Raw genomic sequence first — 19,774 nt, 5'->3', positions numbered from 1 at the left:
TTGTGCCACCCAAAGCGGCTGCATCACAGGTTCCAAGAGCGGATGTCCTGGCAGGAGGCGCCTGCTTCGTTGGCATCCCCATTCAACTATTGCCATGCCAAGTAGCTTTTGGGATTGCAGGGTTCCCCACCAATTTAACATCGGCATCATCCTATATTTCCTGCATCCTCCTCCCCATCCCTTTCCAAAAACAGATGCTACATTAACTTCCTTGCAAGCCTCTGGTAAGGAGACTAATGCTAGGTTTTCATTTTAGCGAAAAGATCAATGATTTCACTCATTGATTTGAGTCCCTTAAGAGCGCCTCGGTGAATGCCAAACAGCCCAAGTGCCCTGCTCCTTTTTTGATCTGTCAGTTAGTTCTAAAATGCCAACCTTTGTCACCTCTACCTCCCATAGCCCTTTCAGGAGCGCTTCTACAACACAATGATTCGCCACCAAGCTAAATTTAGGAAAGTGAATGCAGGGGGACAGGAGCTGGGTAAAGCCACAAAAAGGCCACCTATAGAGGCCCTGATTGGGGGCCCATCCACTTTGTGAGTCTTCGTTGGGCGCTACCTGCATAGGTGCTAATTTTTCTCTGCCTCCATGAGAACTAGAAGCTTGCTTTCATTTATGAAAGCTAAGTTCACAGGAAGCTAAATACTGCACAGTTCATTCATTCATATTCCATGCTATACTGCATGGCGTATCCTGAGGGTGTATGGTACAGATTATAAGCCTATGAGTGGGATCTGGACCGGCTCCTCGTGAGCACGGTTTTGACCTATGCATCCCCATACAGCTTTTGCCTAACATACCTAGCAGATTGCCCCATCGGAATGACCTTCTCCCAGTATTTATTTATTTAAAATATTTATACCCCGCCCTTTCTCAAAAGACTCAGGGCGGCTTACAATTAAAACATAATTAGACTAAAACCCAAAACAATTAAATCAAACAAAAATACAATTAAACAGTTAAAAGTACATTAAATCTTAAATAGATTAAAAAATGATAAACATTATTAATTAAAAGCCCGTCTAAACAAAACAGTCTTCAACTGGGTACGAAAAGACGATAACGAGGGAGCCGTACGAACCTCATTGGGGAGAGAGTTCCATAATCTAGGGGCAGCCACTGAGAAGGCCCTATGCTGTGTCTGCGCAATAAAAACTTGCGAGGAAGATGGGATAGAGAGAAGAGTCTCACCAGATGATCTCAAAGGTCGAGCAGGTTCATAAGGGGAGATACGATATAACAGATAGCCTGGACCTAGGCCGTATAGGGCTTTATAGGTCAAAACCAGCACTTTGAATTGTGCCCGGAAACAAATTGGCAGCCAGTGGAGCTGGTACAATAGAGGGGTTGTACGTTCTCTAAGTCCAGCACCAGTTAACATTCTGGCTGCAGCTCTTTGTACCAATTTACGTTTCCGAGCAGTCTTCAAGGGCAGCCCCACGTAGAGCGTGTTACAGTAGTCTAATCGGGATGTAACTAGTGCATGTGTCACCATAGTCGAGTCTGACAAATCAAGGAACGGGCGCAGCTGGCGTATCAATCTTAATTGAGCAAAAGCACTCCCTGCTACAGCAGAGGCCTGTGCCTCCAGGCTCAAAGCCGAGTCCAGGAGTACTCCCAAGATGCGGACCTGTGATTTCAGGGGGAGTGTAACCCCGTCCAGCACAAGTTGGGTCCCTATTCCCCGATCCGCCCTCCGACTGACAAGGAGCACCTCTGTCTTGTCAGGATTTAATTTCAGCCTGTTCATCCTCATCCAGTCCACCACTGATACCAGGCATCGGTTCAGAGTCTGGATGGCTTCCTTGGTTTCATTAGGTGGAAAAGAGAAGTAGAGTTGGGTGTCATCTGCATATTGGTGGCACCGAACCCCAGAACTCCGGATAACCTCTCCCAGCGGTTTCATATAAATATTAAACAACATGGGGGACAAAACTGAACCCTGAGAGACCCCATAGGTCAATGGCCAAGGAGTCAAACAGGCATCCCCCATGACCACCTTCTGGGTTCGCCCCTCTAGAAAGGACCGGAGCCACTGGAACACCATGCCTCCAAGTCCCATCCCAGCAAGGCAGCCCAACAAGATACCATGGTTGATGGTATCGAAAGCAGCTGAGAGATCCAGTAGAACTAACAGGGACACACTCCCCCTGTCCAGTTCCCTGCGTAGGTCATCCACCAAGGCGACCAAAGCCATCTCGGTCCCATGACCGGGCCTGAAACCAGATTGGAATGGATCTAAGTAGTCCGTTTCATCCAAAAACCTCTGGAGTTGGGTAGCCACCACCCGCTCTATTATCTTGCCCAAAAAAGGGATATTGGAGACTGGGCGATAGTTAACTAACAGTGCAGGGTCCAGGGAGGGTTTTTTCAATAAAGGTCTTATTACTGCCTCCTTTAAACAGGGCGGAATTCTGCCCTGAAACAAGAAGGCATTAATCACCTCCGTGGCCCAATCAACCAGCCCCCCCCCGGCATTTTTTATAAGCCAGGAAGGGCAAGGATCCAATATGCAGGTAGTAGGACGCACCCCTCCAAGGATTTTGTCCACATCCTCGGGTTGGACAGGCTGAAAGGAATCCATTCTAATAAAACAAGCAGGAGCCATAGCTACATCCCCAGAGACTGTATTAATTTTGGTGTCTAAGTCAGAACGAATCTGGGCAACTTTCTCTGCGAAATGCCGCGCAAATTCATGACAACGGGCTACTGAGTGGTCATCATCATGGTCACACGGGTCGGAGCTTAAAAGGCTCCTGACCACTCGGAACAGTTCTGCCGGACGAGACTTGGCAGACGCGATAGAGGCAGAGAAGAAAACTTTCTTCTGAGCCCGGACTGCCATGGAATAGGTCTTTAAATAGACTCTAGCCCGTGTTCAATCAGATTCGCTCTGAGTTCTCCGCCAACGACGCTCTAGTCTCCTTCTTTCGCGTTTCATCATACCCAACTCCTCGGTAAACCAAGGAGCAGATTTAGGTCCAATCCGCGAAAGGAGATGCTTAGGAGCGATTGTGTCCACCACCCTGGTCATTTCCTCATTCCAGAGGTCGACCAGAGCTTCGACAGAATCACCTGCCAAGGTGACAGTACCATCAGTATGGCCGTGCTTGTTCTGCTGATGGGCTGAGGGAGGTCTTTGTGGCACCTGCTTAACAATTGTAGCATCCCTTCACCCTGGCAGGTCATCAAGGCCCGAGAACTTCCCAGGAGAGCTCTGACTCCCTACATGGCCTTTTTTACCAGGGGTAGCTGTGTCCTTTTAAATATTTTTTTTGATGGGGCGTGTTATTTAATCTTGTTGATTTTATGACATTGCCCCTTGGAGAACGTGGAAAGGGGCGTTCCACTGTGAAGGAACTCAAGAGAGGCAGGCGTGGCTCTGAATGGCAGCGGCATCTCAGGACAGGCCACTGCTGAGGGCAGGATATGCTGGCCTGCATGTGGGCTCCTTTGGCCTCACCCAGCTGCTGCGGCCAGGCTCTTCTGATGCTCTTAAATGCCATGGGAGGCCGTGGATGGCTGCTGCTGCTTCGTGTTGTTGGTTTGGTTTCTGCCCCAGTGATCTGTGGGTGATGTCTCTTTCCTCCCTTTGCCTCTCTTCTCCAGTTCCGGTACAAGAGGCGAGTCTACATCCAGAGCCTGCTGGACGACAAGCAGTTTGCCAAGTTGCACACCAAGGTAAGAAGGGAGGACCACCATCCTCAGAGTGCAGCTGATGGTGATGGCGGTCTGTCCTGATGGAGCGAGTGAGCATGGACGGTCTTTGCGCACAATGCAGCCCTCAGCAGTTCTCAGGCTCAGTGGTGCCCTTAGCCCATTTGAGATTCTAACCTCTCTCTCTGTGTGTGTGTGTGTGTGTGTGTGTGTGTGTGTGTGTGTGTGTGAGAGAGAGAGAGAGAGAGAGAGAGAGAGAGAGAGAGAGAGAGAGAGAGAGAGAGAGAGAGAGAGAGAGAGGGAGAGAGAGAGGTGGCTCGTGGCTCCATGTCAGTGGGGCAGTGTAATCCTCTCTGGATTTTTGACCAAACTTTCAAGGAGGTGTCCAAGATGAAAACACCTTAGATAGCTTCTTGAAAGTTCAGACTAAAACTCTGAGTGGATTCCACTGCCCCACTGACAACAGACTTTTGGTGTGGCAGCACCTACCCTGTGGAATTCCCTCCCCTTAATATTAGGCAGGCGCCGTCTGTGTTACCTTTTCGGTGCCTACTGAAGACCTTCCTCTTTCAACCAGCCTTTTAAGTTGAGACCTATCCCAGTCTGTGTCTGTGTTGGAATTGCTTTTTAATATGTTCTGAAACCTTTTAAAAATGTTTTTAATCTTAGAAGATGTTTTGAAAACTTTTTTTTAAGAAACATTTTTGAAGATGTTTTGTTTTAATGTGTTTTAAAGTTTGTTTTTATGATGTTTTAATGTTTTTAGTGTTTTTGTTTGCCGCCCTGGGCTTCTTCTGGGAGGAAGGGCAGGATATAAATCTGATAAATAAAGAAGGAGCCACTGGCCACCACTGGGGTGTGCGTACATGCATGTGTGTGGAGGGGGGGCGTTCTTTAGGCAGTAATGTGTATTACTTCACTTATTTGTGGTAAGACAGCCTTGCTGCATTGGGGGGCCCTCTGACATCTCTCCCAAATTCCTGTCCAGGTGGCACCATCGCTCAAGCCCACCATGCACGGGGTGATGGCTGGCCTGTTCCTTGCACTCTGGGCCTGCCACAATCACAAATGAAAGAGCAAAGGGGGCAGGACCTTCACACTGCCTCCTGCTCACCTCCCTGCAGCCCCTGCCCTAGCCCCGTGCGCTTGTAGGATCGGCTGTGGAAAAGGGGCATTGGGGGACACATTAGGGGCTGCCTCCCACTATGTCCTACTCACAGTGGACCCACTGAAATTAATGAACCCTTGTTAGTCAAGTCTGTTACTTTCATTGGGTTTACACATGGACATGGCTGTGACTAGGGCTGAAAAAAATCACTAGGGCAGCCTTTGCCAACCTGATGCCTTCCTGGTACTTAGAATGGAGCGGCAGTCTTTTCTGACCATTGGTCATGCTGGCTGGGGCTGGTGGGAATTGTAGTGCAGAGCACCAGGAAGGCAGCAGCTTGAGGAAGGCTATGTTAGCATGCAGCATCACGCTTCCCCCAAGGAAACGTATCCCAGGACGTTGGTGCCAGCCAGGGAGGCCTGGGTTGTATTGTTCAAGGGCTGCCCATTCTTGTGGTCTACATCTGGTGGTGCTTTACCCAGAAGCTGACACAGGAGCATAGAGAGCTGCCTGATACTGAGCCAGACCAATTGGCCTATCTAGCCGAAAGCTGTCTGCACTGACCGGCAGCAGCTCTCCAGGGTTCCAGGCAGGGGTCTCCCCCAGTCCTGACTGGAGAAGCCTGCCTGGAGAGCCCTGACAAAACCGAGGTACTGTTCGTGGGAGACAAGGGAAGGTTAGGGGATTTGGACCTGGTGCTCAATGGGGTACAATTGCCCCTGAGAGACCAGGTCCGCAGCCTGGGGGTCATTCTTGACTCCCAACTGTCCATGGAAGCTCAGGTTTTGGCTGTGAGCCGGGCAGCGCTGTATCAACTCCATCTGATACGGAGGCTGCGCCCCTACCTTCCCAGTCATCTGCTCCCATCGGTGGTACATGCCCTGGTCTCCTCTCACCTAGACTACTGTAATGCACTCTACGTGGGGCTACCCTTAAAAATGGTCCAGAAGCTGCAACTGGTACAGAATGCAGCGGTGCTCCTGATTAAAGGCAGCCGCCGGCGAGATCATATCGCTCCAGTGCTAAAAGAGTTGCACTGGTTACCAGTTGCTTACCGGGCCCCATTCAAGGTGTTGGTTTTGACCTTTAAATCCCTACACGGTTTCGGCCCAGTCTATCTGAAGGAGCGCCTCCAGCATCATCAGCGATGCCGTCCAACAAGATCAGCCTCAAAAGACCTTCTCTCCATCCCATCAGTCAAAACAGCCAGACTGGTGAGGACTAGGGAGAGGGCTTTTTCCATTGTGGCCTCCACCCTGTGGAACTCCCTCCCAAATGATCTCCGCCATGCCCCTTCCATGATGAGCTTCTGCTGGGCCTTGAAGACCTGGCTCTTCAGGCAGGCTTTTGGGGTGGGCTAGATTTTACTATCATTGTTTTCAGATTTTTAATGTCTAATGTATTTGTATGTCTATTTTGTACGTGGCCCAGAGTGGCTGGATAACCAGCAGATGGGCGACTAAGAAAGAAATAAATAACCTGGCGCCTTCTGCATGGAGAGCAGGTGCTCTGTCACTGAGCTGCAGACCTTCCAACCGGGCGTCTCCTCAGCCTTTATGCCATCCTTGCTTGGCTCTCCCTTGCCTGAGCAAGGGCTCCATCACTTGCCCCTATGAAGGGTGAGCCTGTGGCAGGCCTGGGGTAGGAGCCCCGTTGGCTGCTTAAGCTGCCCTTGTTGCTCACAGCAGTGCTGATCCTTTTGGCCGGCAGCTTGAGGGGTGCTGGTCTGGTTTCTGGTACTGTGGTGCAGGGTGGCCGGGAATCTTTGCTGCTGAGGAGGGAAAGTGATGGTCAGTCTCTGAGGAGGAAAAGTGATGGCTGAGTCAGCCTGGGAAACAGCAATTGCTGGGTGGGTGAGGGAAGGGATGCACAGATGCACAGCCGGAAGAGGGAGAAAAGGGGCTCCCTGCAGGGCTCGTTTGGCCAGATGAATCTCTCCCCCCCAGGCAGGGGTCATCAGCAGGCAAGATGCCCTTCTTCCAGGCCTCTGCCAGAGCAGAACCTGGTAGGCGTCTTGCCTTTGTGACGGATGCCACACAACGCTTGAGCTTTTCTTTGTTTGGGTTCCTTTTCCATTCCGAGGGCTTACGGAGTGTTTTGATGAAGCCTGCTCTCATTTAGCAAGACTCTTGCTGACTCAGGGCAAAGCTGGCCCGTTTAGACTTGCATTCTGTCCATCACGATGGCTGGCCAGACACAAGCCCTCAGCCCCTGGAAGCTCACAAGCATTGAGGCAATGCCCATCCACATGCAGGTTGCCCTGTTCTTCCTTGCTTTCAGAACAGCCCGTGGAGGGCGCTTTAAGCTCTTTGGAGGAAGGGCAGGGTATCATCAGTGCCGTACACACTGGCACACAGGGACGGGTGCCAGACTTCGGCAACGTGGTGCCTTCCAGATGTTTGGGGCAACAACTTTCCATGACTGATGGGATTTGTACTCCAAAACATCAGGAGGGCAGTCGGTTGGCAAAGGCTGGCTTCGGCATCCAAACAGCACATTGCTAGGGGCTCCCCCCCACTGTGGTGGATCCTGGTGACAGGTCCCACCCCCAGCCTCCTCGCATTCATTGGCCCTTCTCTGAGGAATGGCAGGAGGACTGTTGGCATCCCCTCCAATGGAGGCTGGAGGCGAGTCCAGCTGGCAAACAGGCTCTTCCTTGGGAGACCCAGATGTGCAGTCTGGTAGCAACAGGCCAAGGCTCTAAGGCAACCTGCTGGATTTTAGGTAAAGGAAAACCTCCCTCCACTGCTAGTTTTTGTTTTGTTTGCTAAGTGTCTCTTCCTTTTCCTTCTGTCTCCTCCTCCCTCCCGCTTCTCCAGACGGCCATGTGGGGGAGGTCTCCTGCCATTGGATCTTCTGCCCGTGGAGGGGCTTCTGGGAGCTCACAGGGCCCCTCTGTATGTAGCCAGTGCTCTGTGCCCCCAAGCTGGGAAGACCGCCCAGGCACCCACTAGGCATTCTACTCGCTCTGCTCACAATGGTTGTGTGAACAAGGCTGTACAATGATGGGCTTGAGTGTTGGGATGAGGGGACAAAGGGCATCCTTCTCACAATTAGGATGATGCGGCCTCGTACCACCCTGTCCTCATTTGTTTTTCATAGTTAGCAGGTTAAACTTTTATTTTAAATTGTGAGAAGCTAGCTTTACTCTGTGCAAGTGACAACTGCCCCCCATCCCTCAGATCGGGTTAAGACAGCAGTTTTAAAAAGTGGGAGCTCTTTTGGCAACAAGATCAACCTTCTGTAAATTGCAGCAAAGTGGCGTTTGTGAAGCAGCTGCAAAGATTCAGTTGGTTTGTGGGATGGCTTCTGCACAGTACAGCTCAAAATGCTTCAAGGTTCAGTTCAATGAGTGTTATCTTGCTGTGGAAGCAAATCTTCTGTAAAGTTAATTACCTCTAGATCAGTCCAAGCCATTTTGAACTTTTCATGAGTCAGAGGGGAGAGCCTGATACCCTCTGTCATTCAAAAAATATTGTTGGTAAAATCATCACCCAGAGTTGTGGTATCTGAATGCTTACAAGCCCTGGAGATTATTCAGGATTGGTTTTTAGGAGTGCTTTTTTATTTCTACTGTGGAATGACTGCTGCAGTTTTGCATGGAGAAATTCAGCTTCATTTTCTAAAGGACATGCTTTTGCATTGGCTAAAGTTTCAGAAAACACCAGAAAACCGGAAGTTCTAAAGAATGTGTCATGGAGGAATGGGTAACATCATTCAGCAGCAATGTGAGGCAGTTTCTGGACTGTGACCTGCTCATGGATACACCGAATGTAGTAGAACTTGAGACTGCAAAGGGAACGATTAACATCCAGGTTTTTAGCAAAGATTTTCTATCAGATTTTGAAATAGTTTCACACAATGGTATTGCTTTATTAAGGTGAACGATATCTGGCAAAGGTCTGGTCTTTGCAAGAGCTTATGTTCCGTTCTGTAAGGAAAGCCTTTATGAGATTCCACTTTCCCCACAGAAACCACAAAACTGGCACTGCTGAGCATGTGACTAAGGTGCAGTCTGGGGCATTGTCCATCATATCTTACACTGACCATTGTGCAGAGTCCCATATCTTGTCTGGGTTTCATGATAAGAACATAAGAACATAAGAAGAGCCTGCTGGATCAGGCCAGTAGCCCATCTAGTCCAGCATCCTGTTCTCACAGTGGCCAACCAGGTGCCTGGGGGAAGCCCGCAAGCAGGACCCGAGTGCAAGAACACTCTCCCCTCCTGAGGCTTCCGGCAACTGGTTTTCAGAAGCATGCTGCCTCTGACTAGGGTGGCAGAGCACAGCCATCACGGCTAGTAGCCATTGATAGCCCTGTCCTCCATGAATTTGTCTAATCTTCTTTTAAAGCCGTCCAAGCTGGTGGCCATTACTGCATCTTGTGGGAGCAAATTCCATAGTTTAACTATGCGCTGAGTAAAGAAGTACTTCCTTTTGTCTGTCCTGAATCTTCCAACATTCAGCTTCTTTGAATGTCCACGAGTTCTAGTATTATGAGAGAGGGAGAAGAACTTTTCTCTATCCACTTTCTCAATGCCATGCATAATTTTATACACTTCTATCATGTCTCTTCTGACCCGCCTTTTCTCAAAACTAAAAAACCCCAAATGCTGCAACCTTTTCTCATAAGGGAGTCGCTCCTTCCCCTTGATCATTTTGGTTGCCCTCTTCTGAACCTTTTCCAGCTCTATAATATCCTTTTTGAGATGAGGCGACCAGAACTGTACACAGTATTCCAAATGCGGCCGCACCATAGATTTATACAACGGCATTATGATATCGGCTGTTTTATTTTCAATACCTTTCCTAATTATCGCTAGCATGGAATTTGCCTTTTTCACAGCTGCCGCACACTGGGTCGACATTTTCATCGTGCTGTCCACTACAACCCCGAGGTCTCTCTCCTGGTCGGTCACCGCCAGTTCAGAACCCATGAGCGTATATGCGAAATTAAGATTTTTTGCTCCAATATGCATAATTTTACACTTGTTTATACTGAATTGCATTTGCCATTTTTCCGCCCATTCACTCAGTTTGGAGAGGTCTTTTTGGAGCTCTTCGCAATCCCTTTTTGTTTTAACAACCCTGAACAATTTCGTGTCGTCAGCAAACTTGGCCACTTCACTGCTCACTCTAGGTCATTAATGAACAAGTTGAAAAGTACACTATGTCCACTGGATCACCTCTATCTATATGCTTGTTGACACTCTCAAAGAATTCCAATAGGTTACTGAGAGAGGACTTTCCCTTGCAGAAGCCATGCTGGCTCTGCTTCAGCAAAGCTTGTTCTTCTAGCAAAGCTAGTTTCCTGACTCCGCAGATTCTCAGATCTACTACTAGATTCAGTTCTGCCGGCAAGAAAATCAGGAACAGATCAGTGCATATGAAGAAATAGGCTTTTAGTCAAGATCTTAAATGCAACTTTGGATTTTGTTCAACCGTGTTTCCAGATTGGCTTGTAATGGCACTTACGGTTATATGCACTTGTGAGCAGGGTCAGCCCCATAGTTTTGGGAAGGGCCATGAACTGAGGGGAGGTGATGTAAGAGGAGGGAGGCTGTCACCGCAACAATGAAAGTGCAGCCCCACTCAACACCAGGCTGATGTCAAAGGCACACCTGCCCCAGAAGTATGTGCCCTGGTGCCACAAGTTTTGGAAGTGCCAAGGGCATCAGAGAGGTAGCAAGTGTTCCCACTGTGAGCTTCCTCAATCTATACTTTACTATAATTAAGTTATGGACTTCACTCCACCAAGCAGTAGTGATGGCCAGCGACTTGGATGGCTTTAAAAGGGGATGAGTCAATTTCATGGAGGATAAGGCTAAGAATGGCTACTAGCCAGGATAACTTATGTGCCACCTCCAGTGAGAGGCAGTGAGAGGCCTCTGAATCCCAGTTGCTGGGAATCCCAGTGGCAGGCACCACTGATGTGCTCAAGTCCTGCTCGTGGGCTTCCCAGAAGAGGCATCTGGTTGGCCACTGAGGGAACAGTATGCTGGACTAGGTGGGCCCCCTTTGGTCTGATCATCTTCAGGACTCTTCTTAGGTGCTGCACTTGTGTGTGTGTGTCCCAACATGGTGCCCTTCAGCTCTTTTGGACAACAGTTCTCATCAACCCCAGCCAACTTGGCCAACAGTCATAGATGCTGGGAGTTGGTGTCCAAAATATCTGAAGGGCACCAGGTTGGGAAAAGGCTGGCAAATCCCCTTGTTGAGTTTGAGCCAGATCACTCTTTGGAGTTGATATGTGGTTGAAACAGATACAGTGACAGCAATTCAGTCTCTTTTTATTTGTTGAAGTTATATATCAGCCTCAGTTACAGCCACAAGGTGGCTCATAAAATAGGACAACTGCTGCTAAAAGAGTTGAGAGTGCAAAACATTGAAATGTCTTTATTTTTTAAAAAAATTAGTAAGGTAAGAGAAGCACTAAAATCAACATGTTTTACAAACTGAGAAAAGAGGTGAACGTGAACTTGGGTCTTCCATGCAGTGGTCTGGATGATGGGGACTGGGGGACTGTAGCAGACTCTGTGTGGTCAGCAGCTGGAAATGGGCCAAAATGCCTCTGCTAGCTTCTCATCTGTGTCTGGCCAGGTTCAGCATATGGCTCCAGCGTGATTTCTTCTGTGTTGGTTGCTTGTTGGTTTCTGGGCTTAACTCATGGTTAACTACTGGGCCAAGTTCAAGGTTCTGGCTTTGGTGTACAAAGCCCTATTCAGCTCGGGACCAGGATACCTGAAAGACCGCCTTACCCCTTATATGCCCAGCCGATCACTGCGCTCTGCAGGTGAGGGCCTCCTGCAGATACCATCTTATCAGGAAGTCCGTTCCACACAACATAGGAAACGGACCTTTAGTGTGGCAGCACCCACCCTGTGGAATTCCCTCCCCTTGAATATTAGGCAGGCGCCATCTCTGTTGTCTTTTCAGCATCTGTTGAAGACTTTCCTCTTTCAACAAATTTTCTAAGTAGAAACCTTTATCCTAATCTGCATCTGTACTGGAATTATTTTTAGATGTTTTAATGGTTGTACTGTGTGTGTGTTTGTTGCTCTGGGCTCCTTTGGGAGGAAGATCGAGATATAAATCTAATCAATTAATAAAATAAATAAATGGTGTCAGTTCTGACCTTTTGACGCCCTAAATAGCTTAGGACCTGGGTAGCCTGAGAGCTGCTAAATTCATTAATTCATTCATTTTTAACGTATTTTTATGTCGACCTGCAATAAAACTTCTAGGGCACCTTACAGTTGACTTCTAGGGTGCACGCCCATGCATATATCTCAACAATAAATAAAAGCAACCATTAAATAGATGGTTGGAACGTGTACACAGGAAGGCAGCCAGGATGGTGGTGGTGAGGGGTTTGGGAACCAAGTCCTGTGGGGAATGGTTTAAAGACGTAGGTAAAGGACGCTGGGCCCAATGTTCTATAGGACCCTGCAGAGTTGCGTAGCGGAACGGAGAGTTTTGAGTGAACTTATGTGTGTGTGTTTGAATCTTTGCTAAGATTCTACCTTCCCTGAAAATTAGACAGACAGAGACTTTAAGCTTTAAAATAAGAAAAAACTACTTTATTCTGGAAATACATACTTGATAGGAAAGAGTCCTATATCTAGCTAACTAGCTATGTTGGAGCAGTCTGCACTGGTCCCAGTACTCGCCCTCATGCTGGTTGAGAGGGAGAGACAAAGGAAAGTTGTCTGCTCCCCTCTCGAGAAAGAACACGACTGGGAAGGCGGGAAGGAACTGGGATCAACACCCTTTGCATATCAGTCTAGCAGGAAGGGGAGAGACAGCAGGAGATCAAAGGGATAGGGATAGCCTAGCAACCAAGAGGTCTCCTCTCTAGCTATGCCTTTAGCCCCATGCAGCCTCAACCCACAGGTTGGAGTTGGACCTCATACATTCCAACAGTAGGCACGTCTAGCCTGGAGAAGAGAAGGCGAAGGTGGGCGTACAAGGTTCTGTCTAATGTAGCACTAAGTCAGTGGTTCTCAAACGGTGCGCCGCGGCACACTGGTGTGCCGCAAGAGGTGACTAGGTGTGCCGCAAATATTATGAAAGTATATTTTAAAAATTAGAAGAAACCCATTTGTATAGTTATTTTTATTCATAGTTTAAAATATATTAATATATGTTTAATTTTGTACACGAAGTGCGCCAGAAAATTTTTATATGTTTTACAGTGCGCTGCGAACCAAAACAGTTTGAGAACCACTGCACTAAGTGAAAGTCACTCAGAGGTATACTTGTTCTGCTGGTGAAACATTTTGTGTCAGTGGAACCTTGTTGCGCAAGAGAATGCATAAGTGCTTGTCACCAGAGCCCTTGATAAGTTGTCTTAGTTGAACGGCACTGTAATAGAATTTTATGTTCGGGATGCCCCAGCCTCTTATGTTGGATTTACAGTAAATTAAAGAACATCATAATCTGGGTTCCTTTGGTTGGAAAATACATTTGTTAATTACAAATTGCTGAGATTTCACATATTTATCAGGGATCACAATGGGAAGAAGATAAAACTTTAAAATAATACAAATTGTTTACAAAAAGAGAGAGAGTGAATGCATAAGCAGGCTACTGGTAACTTTGTTGTGCAATAGATTGTGCCATCTGTTGTACACACACGTTTCTGCTAGTGCAGCTGTTGTGTTGGATTCCTCTGTTGCACAACATTAAAGCTCACGCGAGAGTGCACAATAGTGGTCTTCAAATATCTGAAGGGCTATAATGAAGGGAAGATTTATTTAGATCCAGAGGGCAAGGCTCAAGCTAATGGGAGGAAATTGCAGGGAAGTGGATTTTGGCTAAATATTTTGCCTAATGGTTGGAACCGTTCAACAGGTGGTGGTGGGGTTCTCCTTTCCTGGAAGCTTTAAGCAGAGTCTGTCTGTCTGTCTGTCTGTCTGTCAGGGATGCTGCAGTTGCATCCTGCATTGAGGGTGGGGGTAGAGCAGATGACCTTCCAGGTCCCTTCCAACTCTATGATTATGTGTATTTCGGCAGCTGGTTAAAACACGGCTTTTTCTTAAGGCCTCTAGGGGAGGTTGATGCCTGGCACAAGACAGTGTCAGTCTGGTGCAGGGGTTGGAGTGTTGGACTAGGACCAGGGAGGAAATGGAAACGGACTGCCTTCCAGTCGATCCTGACTTATGGCAACCCTATGAAGAGGGTTTTCATGGTAAGCGGTATTCAGAGGTGGTTTCCCATTGCCTCCCTCTGAGGCTGAGAGGCTGTGACTGGCCCAAGGTCACCCAGTGAGCTTCGTGGCTGTGTGGGGATTCGAACCCTGGTCTCCCAGGTCGTAGTCCAACACTCTAACCACTACACCACACCAGGGAGAGCCAGGCTCAAATCTCCTCTGAGCCATGAAGCTCGGTTGGGCCACTCACTCTCTCAGCTGTGCCTACTTCACAGGGTTGCTGTGATGACAAAATGAGGGCAGTGCTGACAACTATGCTGTCCCTTCCAGCTCCTCGGAGGAAAAGTGGGGTGTAAATGAAACAAAGAAAGAAGGAAAAAACTTCCTGCTGCCCCGATACTCTCGATTCTGCCGCAGCTGCCTGTTTCCATCGCATCGCTTCATTGATTTCAACGCCTTGTTGGTGGCGGCTTTGGGCTCCCGAATGGAGGGAATGCAGGGCAACTCTGTTAAACAAGCGAATGCACGAGATAGAGGCTGCTGGTGCTCCCGGGGCAACCCTTCCTTCGCCGGCCTCTGGAACACCCGGCGGGTGTTCGGTTTCAGGCGTTGGGGCTGCTGGCAGGTGGGCAGCGCGTGCCCGCTTCGTTCCTGAGCCGCGGGGGCCGGGCCGGGCGAGAGGGGCCCATTCGGGACAGCTGGCCGGCGAGAGGAGAGGAACGCGGCGGGAGGGGGGAAGAGAAGGGCGGCGCGCGGCGCTGGGAGCCGGCTGTGGTGCAACGGGCCCCTCCCGGGCGCAGCTCCGCCGCTGCTTGGCTTGGACGGAGTCAAGGTTGCGGAATGTGCGCGCATGTCCGGGCGTGAGCTCTGCGCCCTGTCCTGGAGCCAGTGTGGATGGAGATGAGCCAGGGGCAGAGTCAGCGCCGTGGGCGCCGTGGGCACCGTGGGCAGGAGCATGGGCGCCTCCCTGGGAAGGAAGCCGCGTCCGCGCGGGGACCAGAGACAAGCTCCAAGGCGAGGCAGGGCCCGAGCAAAAAACGAGGTACCCGCCCTCACACCCACCCACCCCGATCTTGGCCTTTCCTCCCTCCTCTGCTGCCGGGGCCGGGGCTTCCCTGCAGAGTGCCTCTCCTGGGCTTTGGGTTCGATACCTGGCCTTCCCGTGGGCATCACTGGAGAGGGCTTTCGGACAGAGAGCTGGCCTCTCTGATGCCCTCCGCTGGTGTCTCGTCTTCTCTGCCAGTGCTGACAAGTAGCTCACAGTTAATCCTGCCCCCAAAGAAAGTTTCTGGCGGATGTTGGCAGGATGAAAGCGAGCCTCACTTCTGCACGGAGGGGCTTCGCTGCCCTGAGGCTGCCGCCTCCGGTGATGCTTCTTGGCATCGTTAAGGGCAGCCGAGGCACAGGATAGGGATGGGCTTGGGCCGCAGGGCACAAGTCGCCAGGATAGTTGTCCTGTGCAGCCCCTCTGAACTGTCGTCGGGGTCGGACACAACGCCTGTTCATTTTAATCGGACTTGACAGGGAAACCTTTGAGTGAAGTGTGTGTGTCTCAGAGAGAGAGGGAGCCATGTGGATTCTTGGCTTCAGCCTGTCGTGGGATGGCTCTCCCCTGCAGTCTCTACTATTGAGCAAGTATTTAATTGTCAACGTTGCCTGTTTCGCCCTAAAGGTGCAGTTTACGGGGCGTGGGGGGGGAGAGGGAGAGAATATGGACCTTCGCCTGATACTGGGATTTCTGCCCACGGAGCTGTCACCCTGGGACCTGCCCAGACTGTCGGTGCTGGGGCAGGAGTCGATTCGAGCGCTCTGCATGTGGGCCTAGCATCCTGGTCTGCAAGGGGCTCCGTCCTAATCCCCACCCGGGACGGTTTGCGCAGCCAGGACAGAGACCCCCTCTCCCTCTTTTGGTCGGTCCTGCTGAGATGGCGGCTAAAGACCTCGGGGGGGGGCTGTGGATCAGGAAATTGATTACCTGACAGCTCGTGGTGGGGGGTCGATGAGATGCCGGTTTGCTTGCTGTTTAACCTCAGGCCTTCTCCACGACAGCAGAAACGCTGGATTAGGGAGGGGGAGAAGGGCTTGGCTGCAGGAGGGCGGGGGTCTGCCCCCCACGCCGCTGCCTTGTGCTGAATGGCGGGTGACGGTCGGAGGCATTTCCCTGCGGGAAGAACGTCTCAGTTATTCCCCCTCATCGCCGTCTGAAGGAGAAGCGAGGCTGCGGCTGCCTCTGCGCCCCCCTTCCTTCCTTCCTTCCTGGCCTCGTAATGAGCGAGATTCTCCGGCCACTGCGCGCCCCCCCCGCCCCTTTCTGGAGGCTGCTGGCTTCCCTTGCTGAGGCGGAGGGCTTGCAGCCGCGGGGCGGCCAGCGGGCAGCTGCGTGGTGACCCCCCCCGCCAAGCCCCCTTCCGGCCCCTCCTTTCTCCATCGCCACATTCTTGACTGTCAACTTTATATCCCGACTTTGGCAAGCGCGCCCCAGAGCAGGGCCTAGCAGAGCCATCTGCAAGAGTTCGGTGTCAACGAGGTGCAAACTGGGCCACCCCATTGCAGCTGCCTGAAGCCGGAGAGGAGAGCGGGCCTGAGAGGGGGCCTGTGGCACCCAGGACTGCAAGAGCCTGCCGTGCCAACTGCTCCCTTTCAAGCCCTAAAGGGCTTGGGGCTCTGCTGAAAAGTTGTCAGTCTTAATTTTGGGAGCAAAAAGTGAGTTATCTGTGTGTGCAGGGAGGGGCATTCCCTACGAAGCCCTTAATGGTCACCTTTCTCTCTCCCCCCCCGCCACGTGTTCGGTGCTGTTCCCTCTCCCTCTTGCTACTGCTTTGGTACCATCTTTACTTCAACATTACTACCTCCTTTTCTTCCTTGTTGAATTGCTAGGGATATTCAGCCAACCAGGGATCACGGAGCAATGATGCGTATGGTGCTGCACAACTGATCAGATTAGCTATGCGATGACAGCACTGACAGCAAAACAAGTCAGTTGGGTGTGAGGGCTGTGCTTCCTCCTTTGATCACATGGGCGGCCCCAGCCAATCAGATCACAAATCGCCCTTGCTCTGGCACCCAGGGACACTTTCAAGGCAATCCCAGAAAAGGATGGGGGGGGAGGAGGGCAGCTCTGCCAAAAACGTTCGTGAGAAGCCGTCCTGTCTTTGTTTTCAAGGCAGCAATCATAAGTACTGTTGTTGTAAAAGTAGGGGGATTTTTTTTCTTAATGGGACGAAGCAGAGCCTGTTAATGAAATTGGCCTGGGATGGCTGTCTGGCGACAACCCATCTATCCCTCCTCTGCCCCAGGTTCCTCCAAAGTCGGATTCGCTGGGGACTTTCCTTGCCTTTGGCCAGCAGCGGAGGCCACAATGGCTGCGGGCACACTAGTCGCTTCAGTAGGCAGCCAGAATGGCTCTTCTGTCTGCGTTCTGAAGTGACTCTGCCCTCAGGTGGATGCACCTGTGTTCCCCACTGCTGACTTCAGACCTTCCAGGACCACCCACAGCAAAGTGTTGGGCTAGTCACTGCCTGCCTGAGCGTGCAGCAAGCAATTCCACTGGCCAAACCTGGAAGGCAAACGGGTTGACTGACCAATCCGTTGAGAAATCTTCCTGAAGCTGAATGTAAAACAACAACAACATTGGAGCTGATCCAACCAGGTAAAAAAGGGCAGCGTTTGATTGGCATCTTGTGTGCCTCCATTTTCAGAAGAGAGTAGGGGAGATGTACTGGAACCAGCACAGCAGTAAGTGTGTCTCTACCCAACATCTGGATGACTTGTATGAAGGTCCCTTCTCCTGGCTCAGATCATCAGTCCCTCTGTTAACTGGGACTCCCAGTCTGTGGGTCTTTCTCAATCCCACTGTTAGTTCATTCATTCATTCATTCATTCATTCATTCATTCATTCATTCATTCATTCATTCATTCATTCATTCATTCATTAAATTTCTATACCGCCCCATAGCCAAAGCTCTCTGGGCTGTTTGCAACATAAAAATCAATATACAATATACTATATACAATTCCTATTTGGTACAATTACAAGGAGCAACAATACATCACATTTTAAATAAACATAAGTAAACAATACATCTCAACAATATACATAACAGAATAAATAAAACAAATCAAATATAACAATTATAAAAATATCTAAAAATATTCTCCAGTGTCCCATTGTGCTTCTCCCACCTAACCCCATCTTCTACAACCAATAGCGCTATAAACATTTCTTCCGTTGTCTTTTCTGCAAGACAACCCCAAGACGATGCCAAGTGTGGCACTAAGTGTGCACTTAACGTCGCACTTGGCGCAATGGCGAGGCACTGCCTCAGGCAGCTCTTCCCCTTCATATACCTGCAGCAGAAGACAAAAAATGAAGGCAGGGTGGGTAAATAGCAACAGCTGCAGCAGCACCCAGAGTCCTTCCAAACACACACACACCCCAGAGTTCCTTTTCACTGGTGATGCCAAGGACTGAACTTGGGGTCTTCTGTGGGCAAAGCAGGTGCTTTGCCAGTTGCCACTGAGAGGTTTTGGTTTTTTGCCTCCAGGATTGGGAGGCAGCTTGGCTGATTCTGTGGATGGCTTAGGTCGGGACCCCAATTTCCAAGCCAGCTCCATGAATCTCTTCCACAGCTGCAGGAAAAGAGGCGGCAAGACTCTTTCCTGGCCTCTCTTGCCTTGGTGATCACACAAGTGGAGCGCAGCAGAGCACAGATCATTTCCCTGACGTGCAGCTGGCCCGCTCATAACTCTTTCCTCAAATCCTGAAGATAAATCCCAGGTTGTGATAGGAGTGGTCGGTCATTTTAGTCCAGTGCCTTTGGCGTTCATGAACTGTTAGGCCTCCATGCTCATGAAAGAGCTATCAAAGGCAGCCTTCGTGGGCACGAAGTCCTCATCGGAGGCCCTCCTCCCCTTCTCGCTGCACCTATCGTATCCTCAGCCTGCCACATCCCAATCTGCCACTCATCGGCTTTGAGTCCTCATTGTTGTGTGTTTTACGGGAGGCTTTCATTGTGAGCATCCCTCAGCTTGTCTAGGGCTGAACAACCCTCTTTTCTTCTTGCTTTTCTTCTGATGTGACCGAATGCAAGTGCAGTCACCATCAAAATCCTTACTCACTGGGGGAAAGAGCTGGTTGGTGGCCATCACCTCATATGTCTTATTTATCCTTTACAGTATCAGCCTTCTACAACCTGGTGCCCTCCAGACGTTTTGGACTACAACTCCCATCAGTTCCAGCCAGCTGACTTGGAGTCCAAATCCTCTGCAAGGCACCAGGTTGGGGAACACTGCTTAATACAGAACCCTCCCTCTTGGTGTGCAAAGGGCTTTCTGATGTTTGCTCTCCTGCAAGCACCCGTGCGCTGCTGGGCCTGCCTTTTCAGCAGGAGGGGGGTGTCTTGGCACTCTGGCCACTTCCACCTAGCAGCAGCCGAGCCTCTGCTGCTCCCCAAGAGTCTTTCCATCTGAACCTCGGTGCCCAGTGTCTCTACTGAGTTCCACCACAGGACAAACGGCTGAGACTGAATCACAGCATTTGGATTTGGAGCCAGAAACTGCACCTGAGACTTCCCAGGACATGGCAGGGGGAAGCCATAATGGCATATTGTTGGCTGGGACAACTAGGGATGGGGGAGGAATTTGTTGGGTCTTCTTTTTGCAGTGGACTGACCCAATTCAGCACCCCCAGACTTAGTTGCATTCCAGTCCACAAACATGCTGGATCATGCATTTTTCTGCATTTTTTGATTCAGCGTTGGCCCCAAAAAGTGTGCACAAAAGTTGCATGTTCTGCATTAAAAATGCATTCAAAATGCATATTTTAGGGCAGGGAAATGCACTGAAAAATGTGTATTTTAC

General features: G+C 50.0%; 1 protein-coding gene across 5 annotated transcripts in view; it reads left to right on the top strand.

Annotated features, from left to right (window-relative positions):
* Positions 1–19,774, top strand: part of SHANK3 (SH3 and multiple ankyrin repeat domains 3) — a 445,396-nt gene that overhangs the window by 90,085 nt on the left and 335,537 nt on the right. For 4 of the 5 annotated variants that reach the window (XR_009764300.1, XM_061637962.1, XM_061637959.1 and 1 more), the window contains exon 3: positions 3,610–3,681. Coding sequence is in view for 4 of the 5 variants with exons in the window: in XM_061637962.1 (XP_061493946.1) it covers positions 3,610–3,681 (72 nt within the window). In the remaining variant the exon portion in view is untranslated. Of the gene's footprint in view, positions 1–3,609; positions 3,682–14,679; positions 14,958–19,774 lie in introns of those variants that run through there. The other variant, XM_061637960.1, reaches the window with a different exon arrangement.

Source organism: Rhineura floridana, chromosome 8, assembly GCF_030035675.1.
Source record: "Rhineura floridana isolate rRhiFlo1 chromosome 8, rRhiFlo1.hap2, whole genome shotgun sequence".
Taxonomy (NCBI): Eukaryota; Metazoa; Chordata; class Lepidosauria; order Squamata; family Rhineuridae; genus Rhineura; species Rhineura floridana.
The sequence above is the reverse complement of the archived record's forward strand: the minus strand, read 5'-3'. Positions and strand labels throughout refer to the sequence as shown.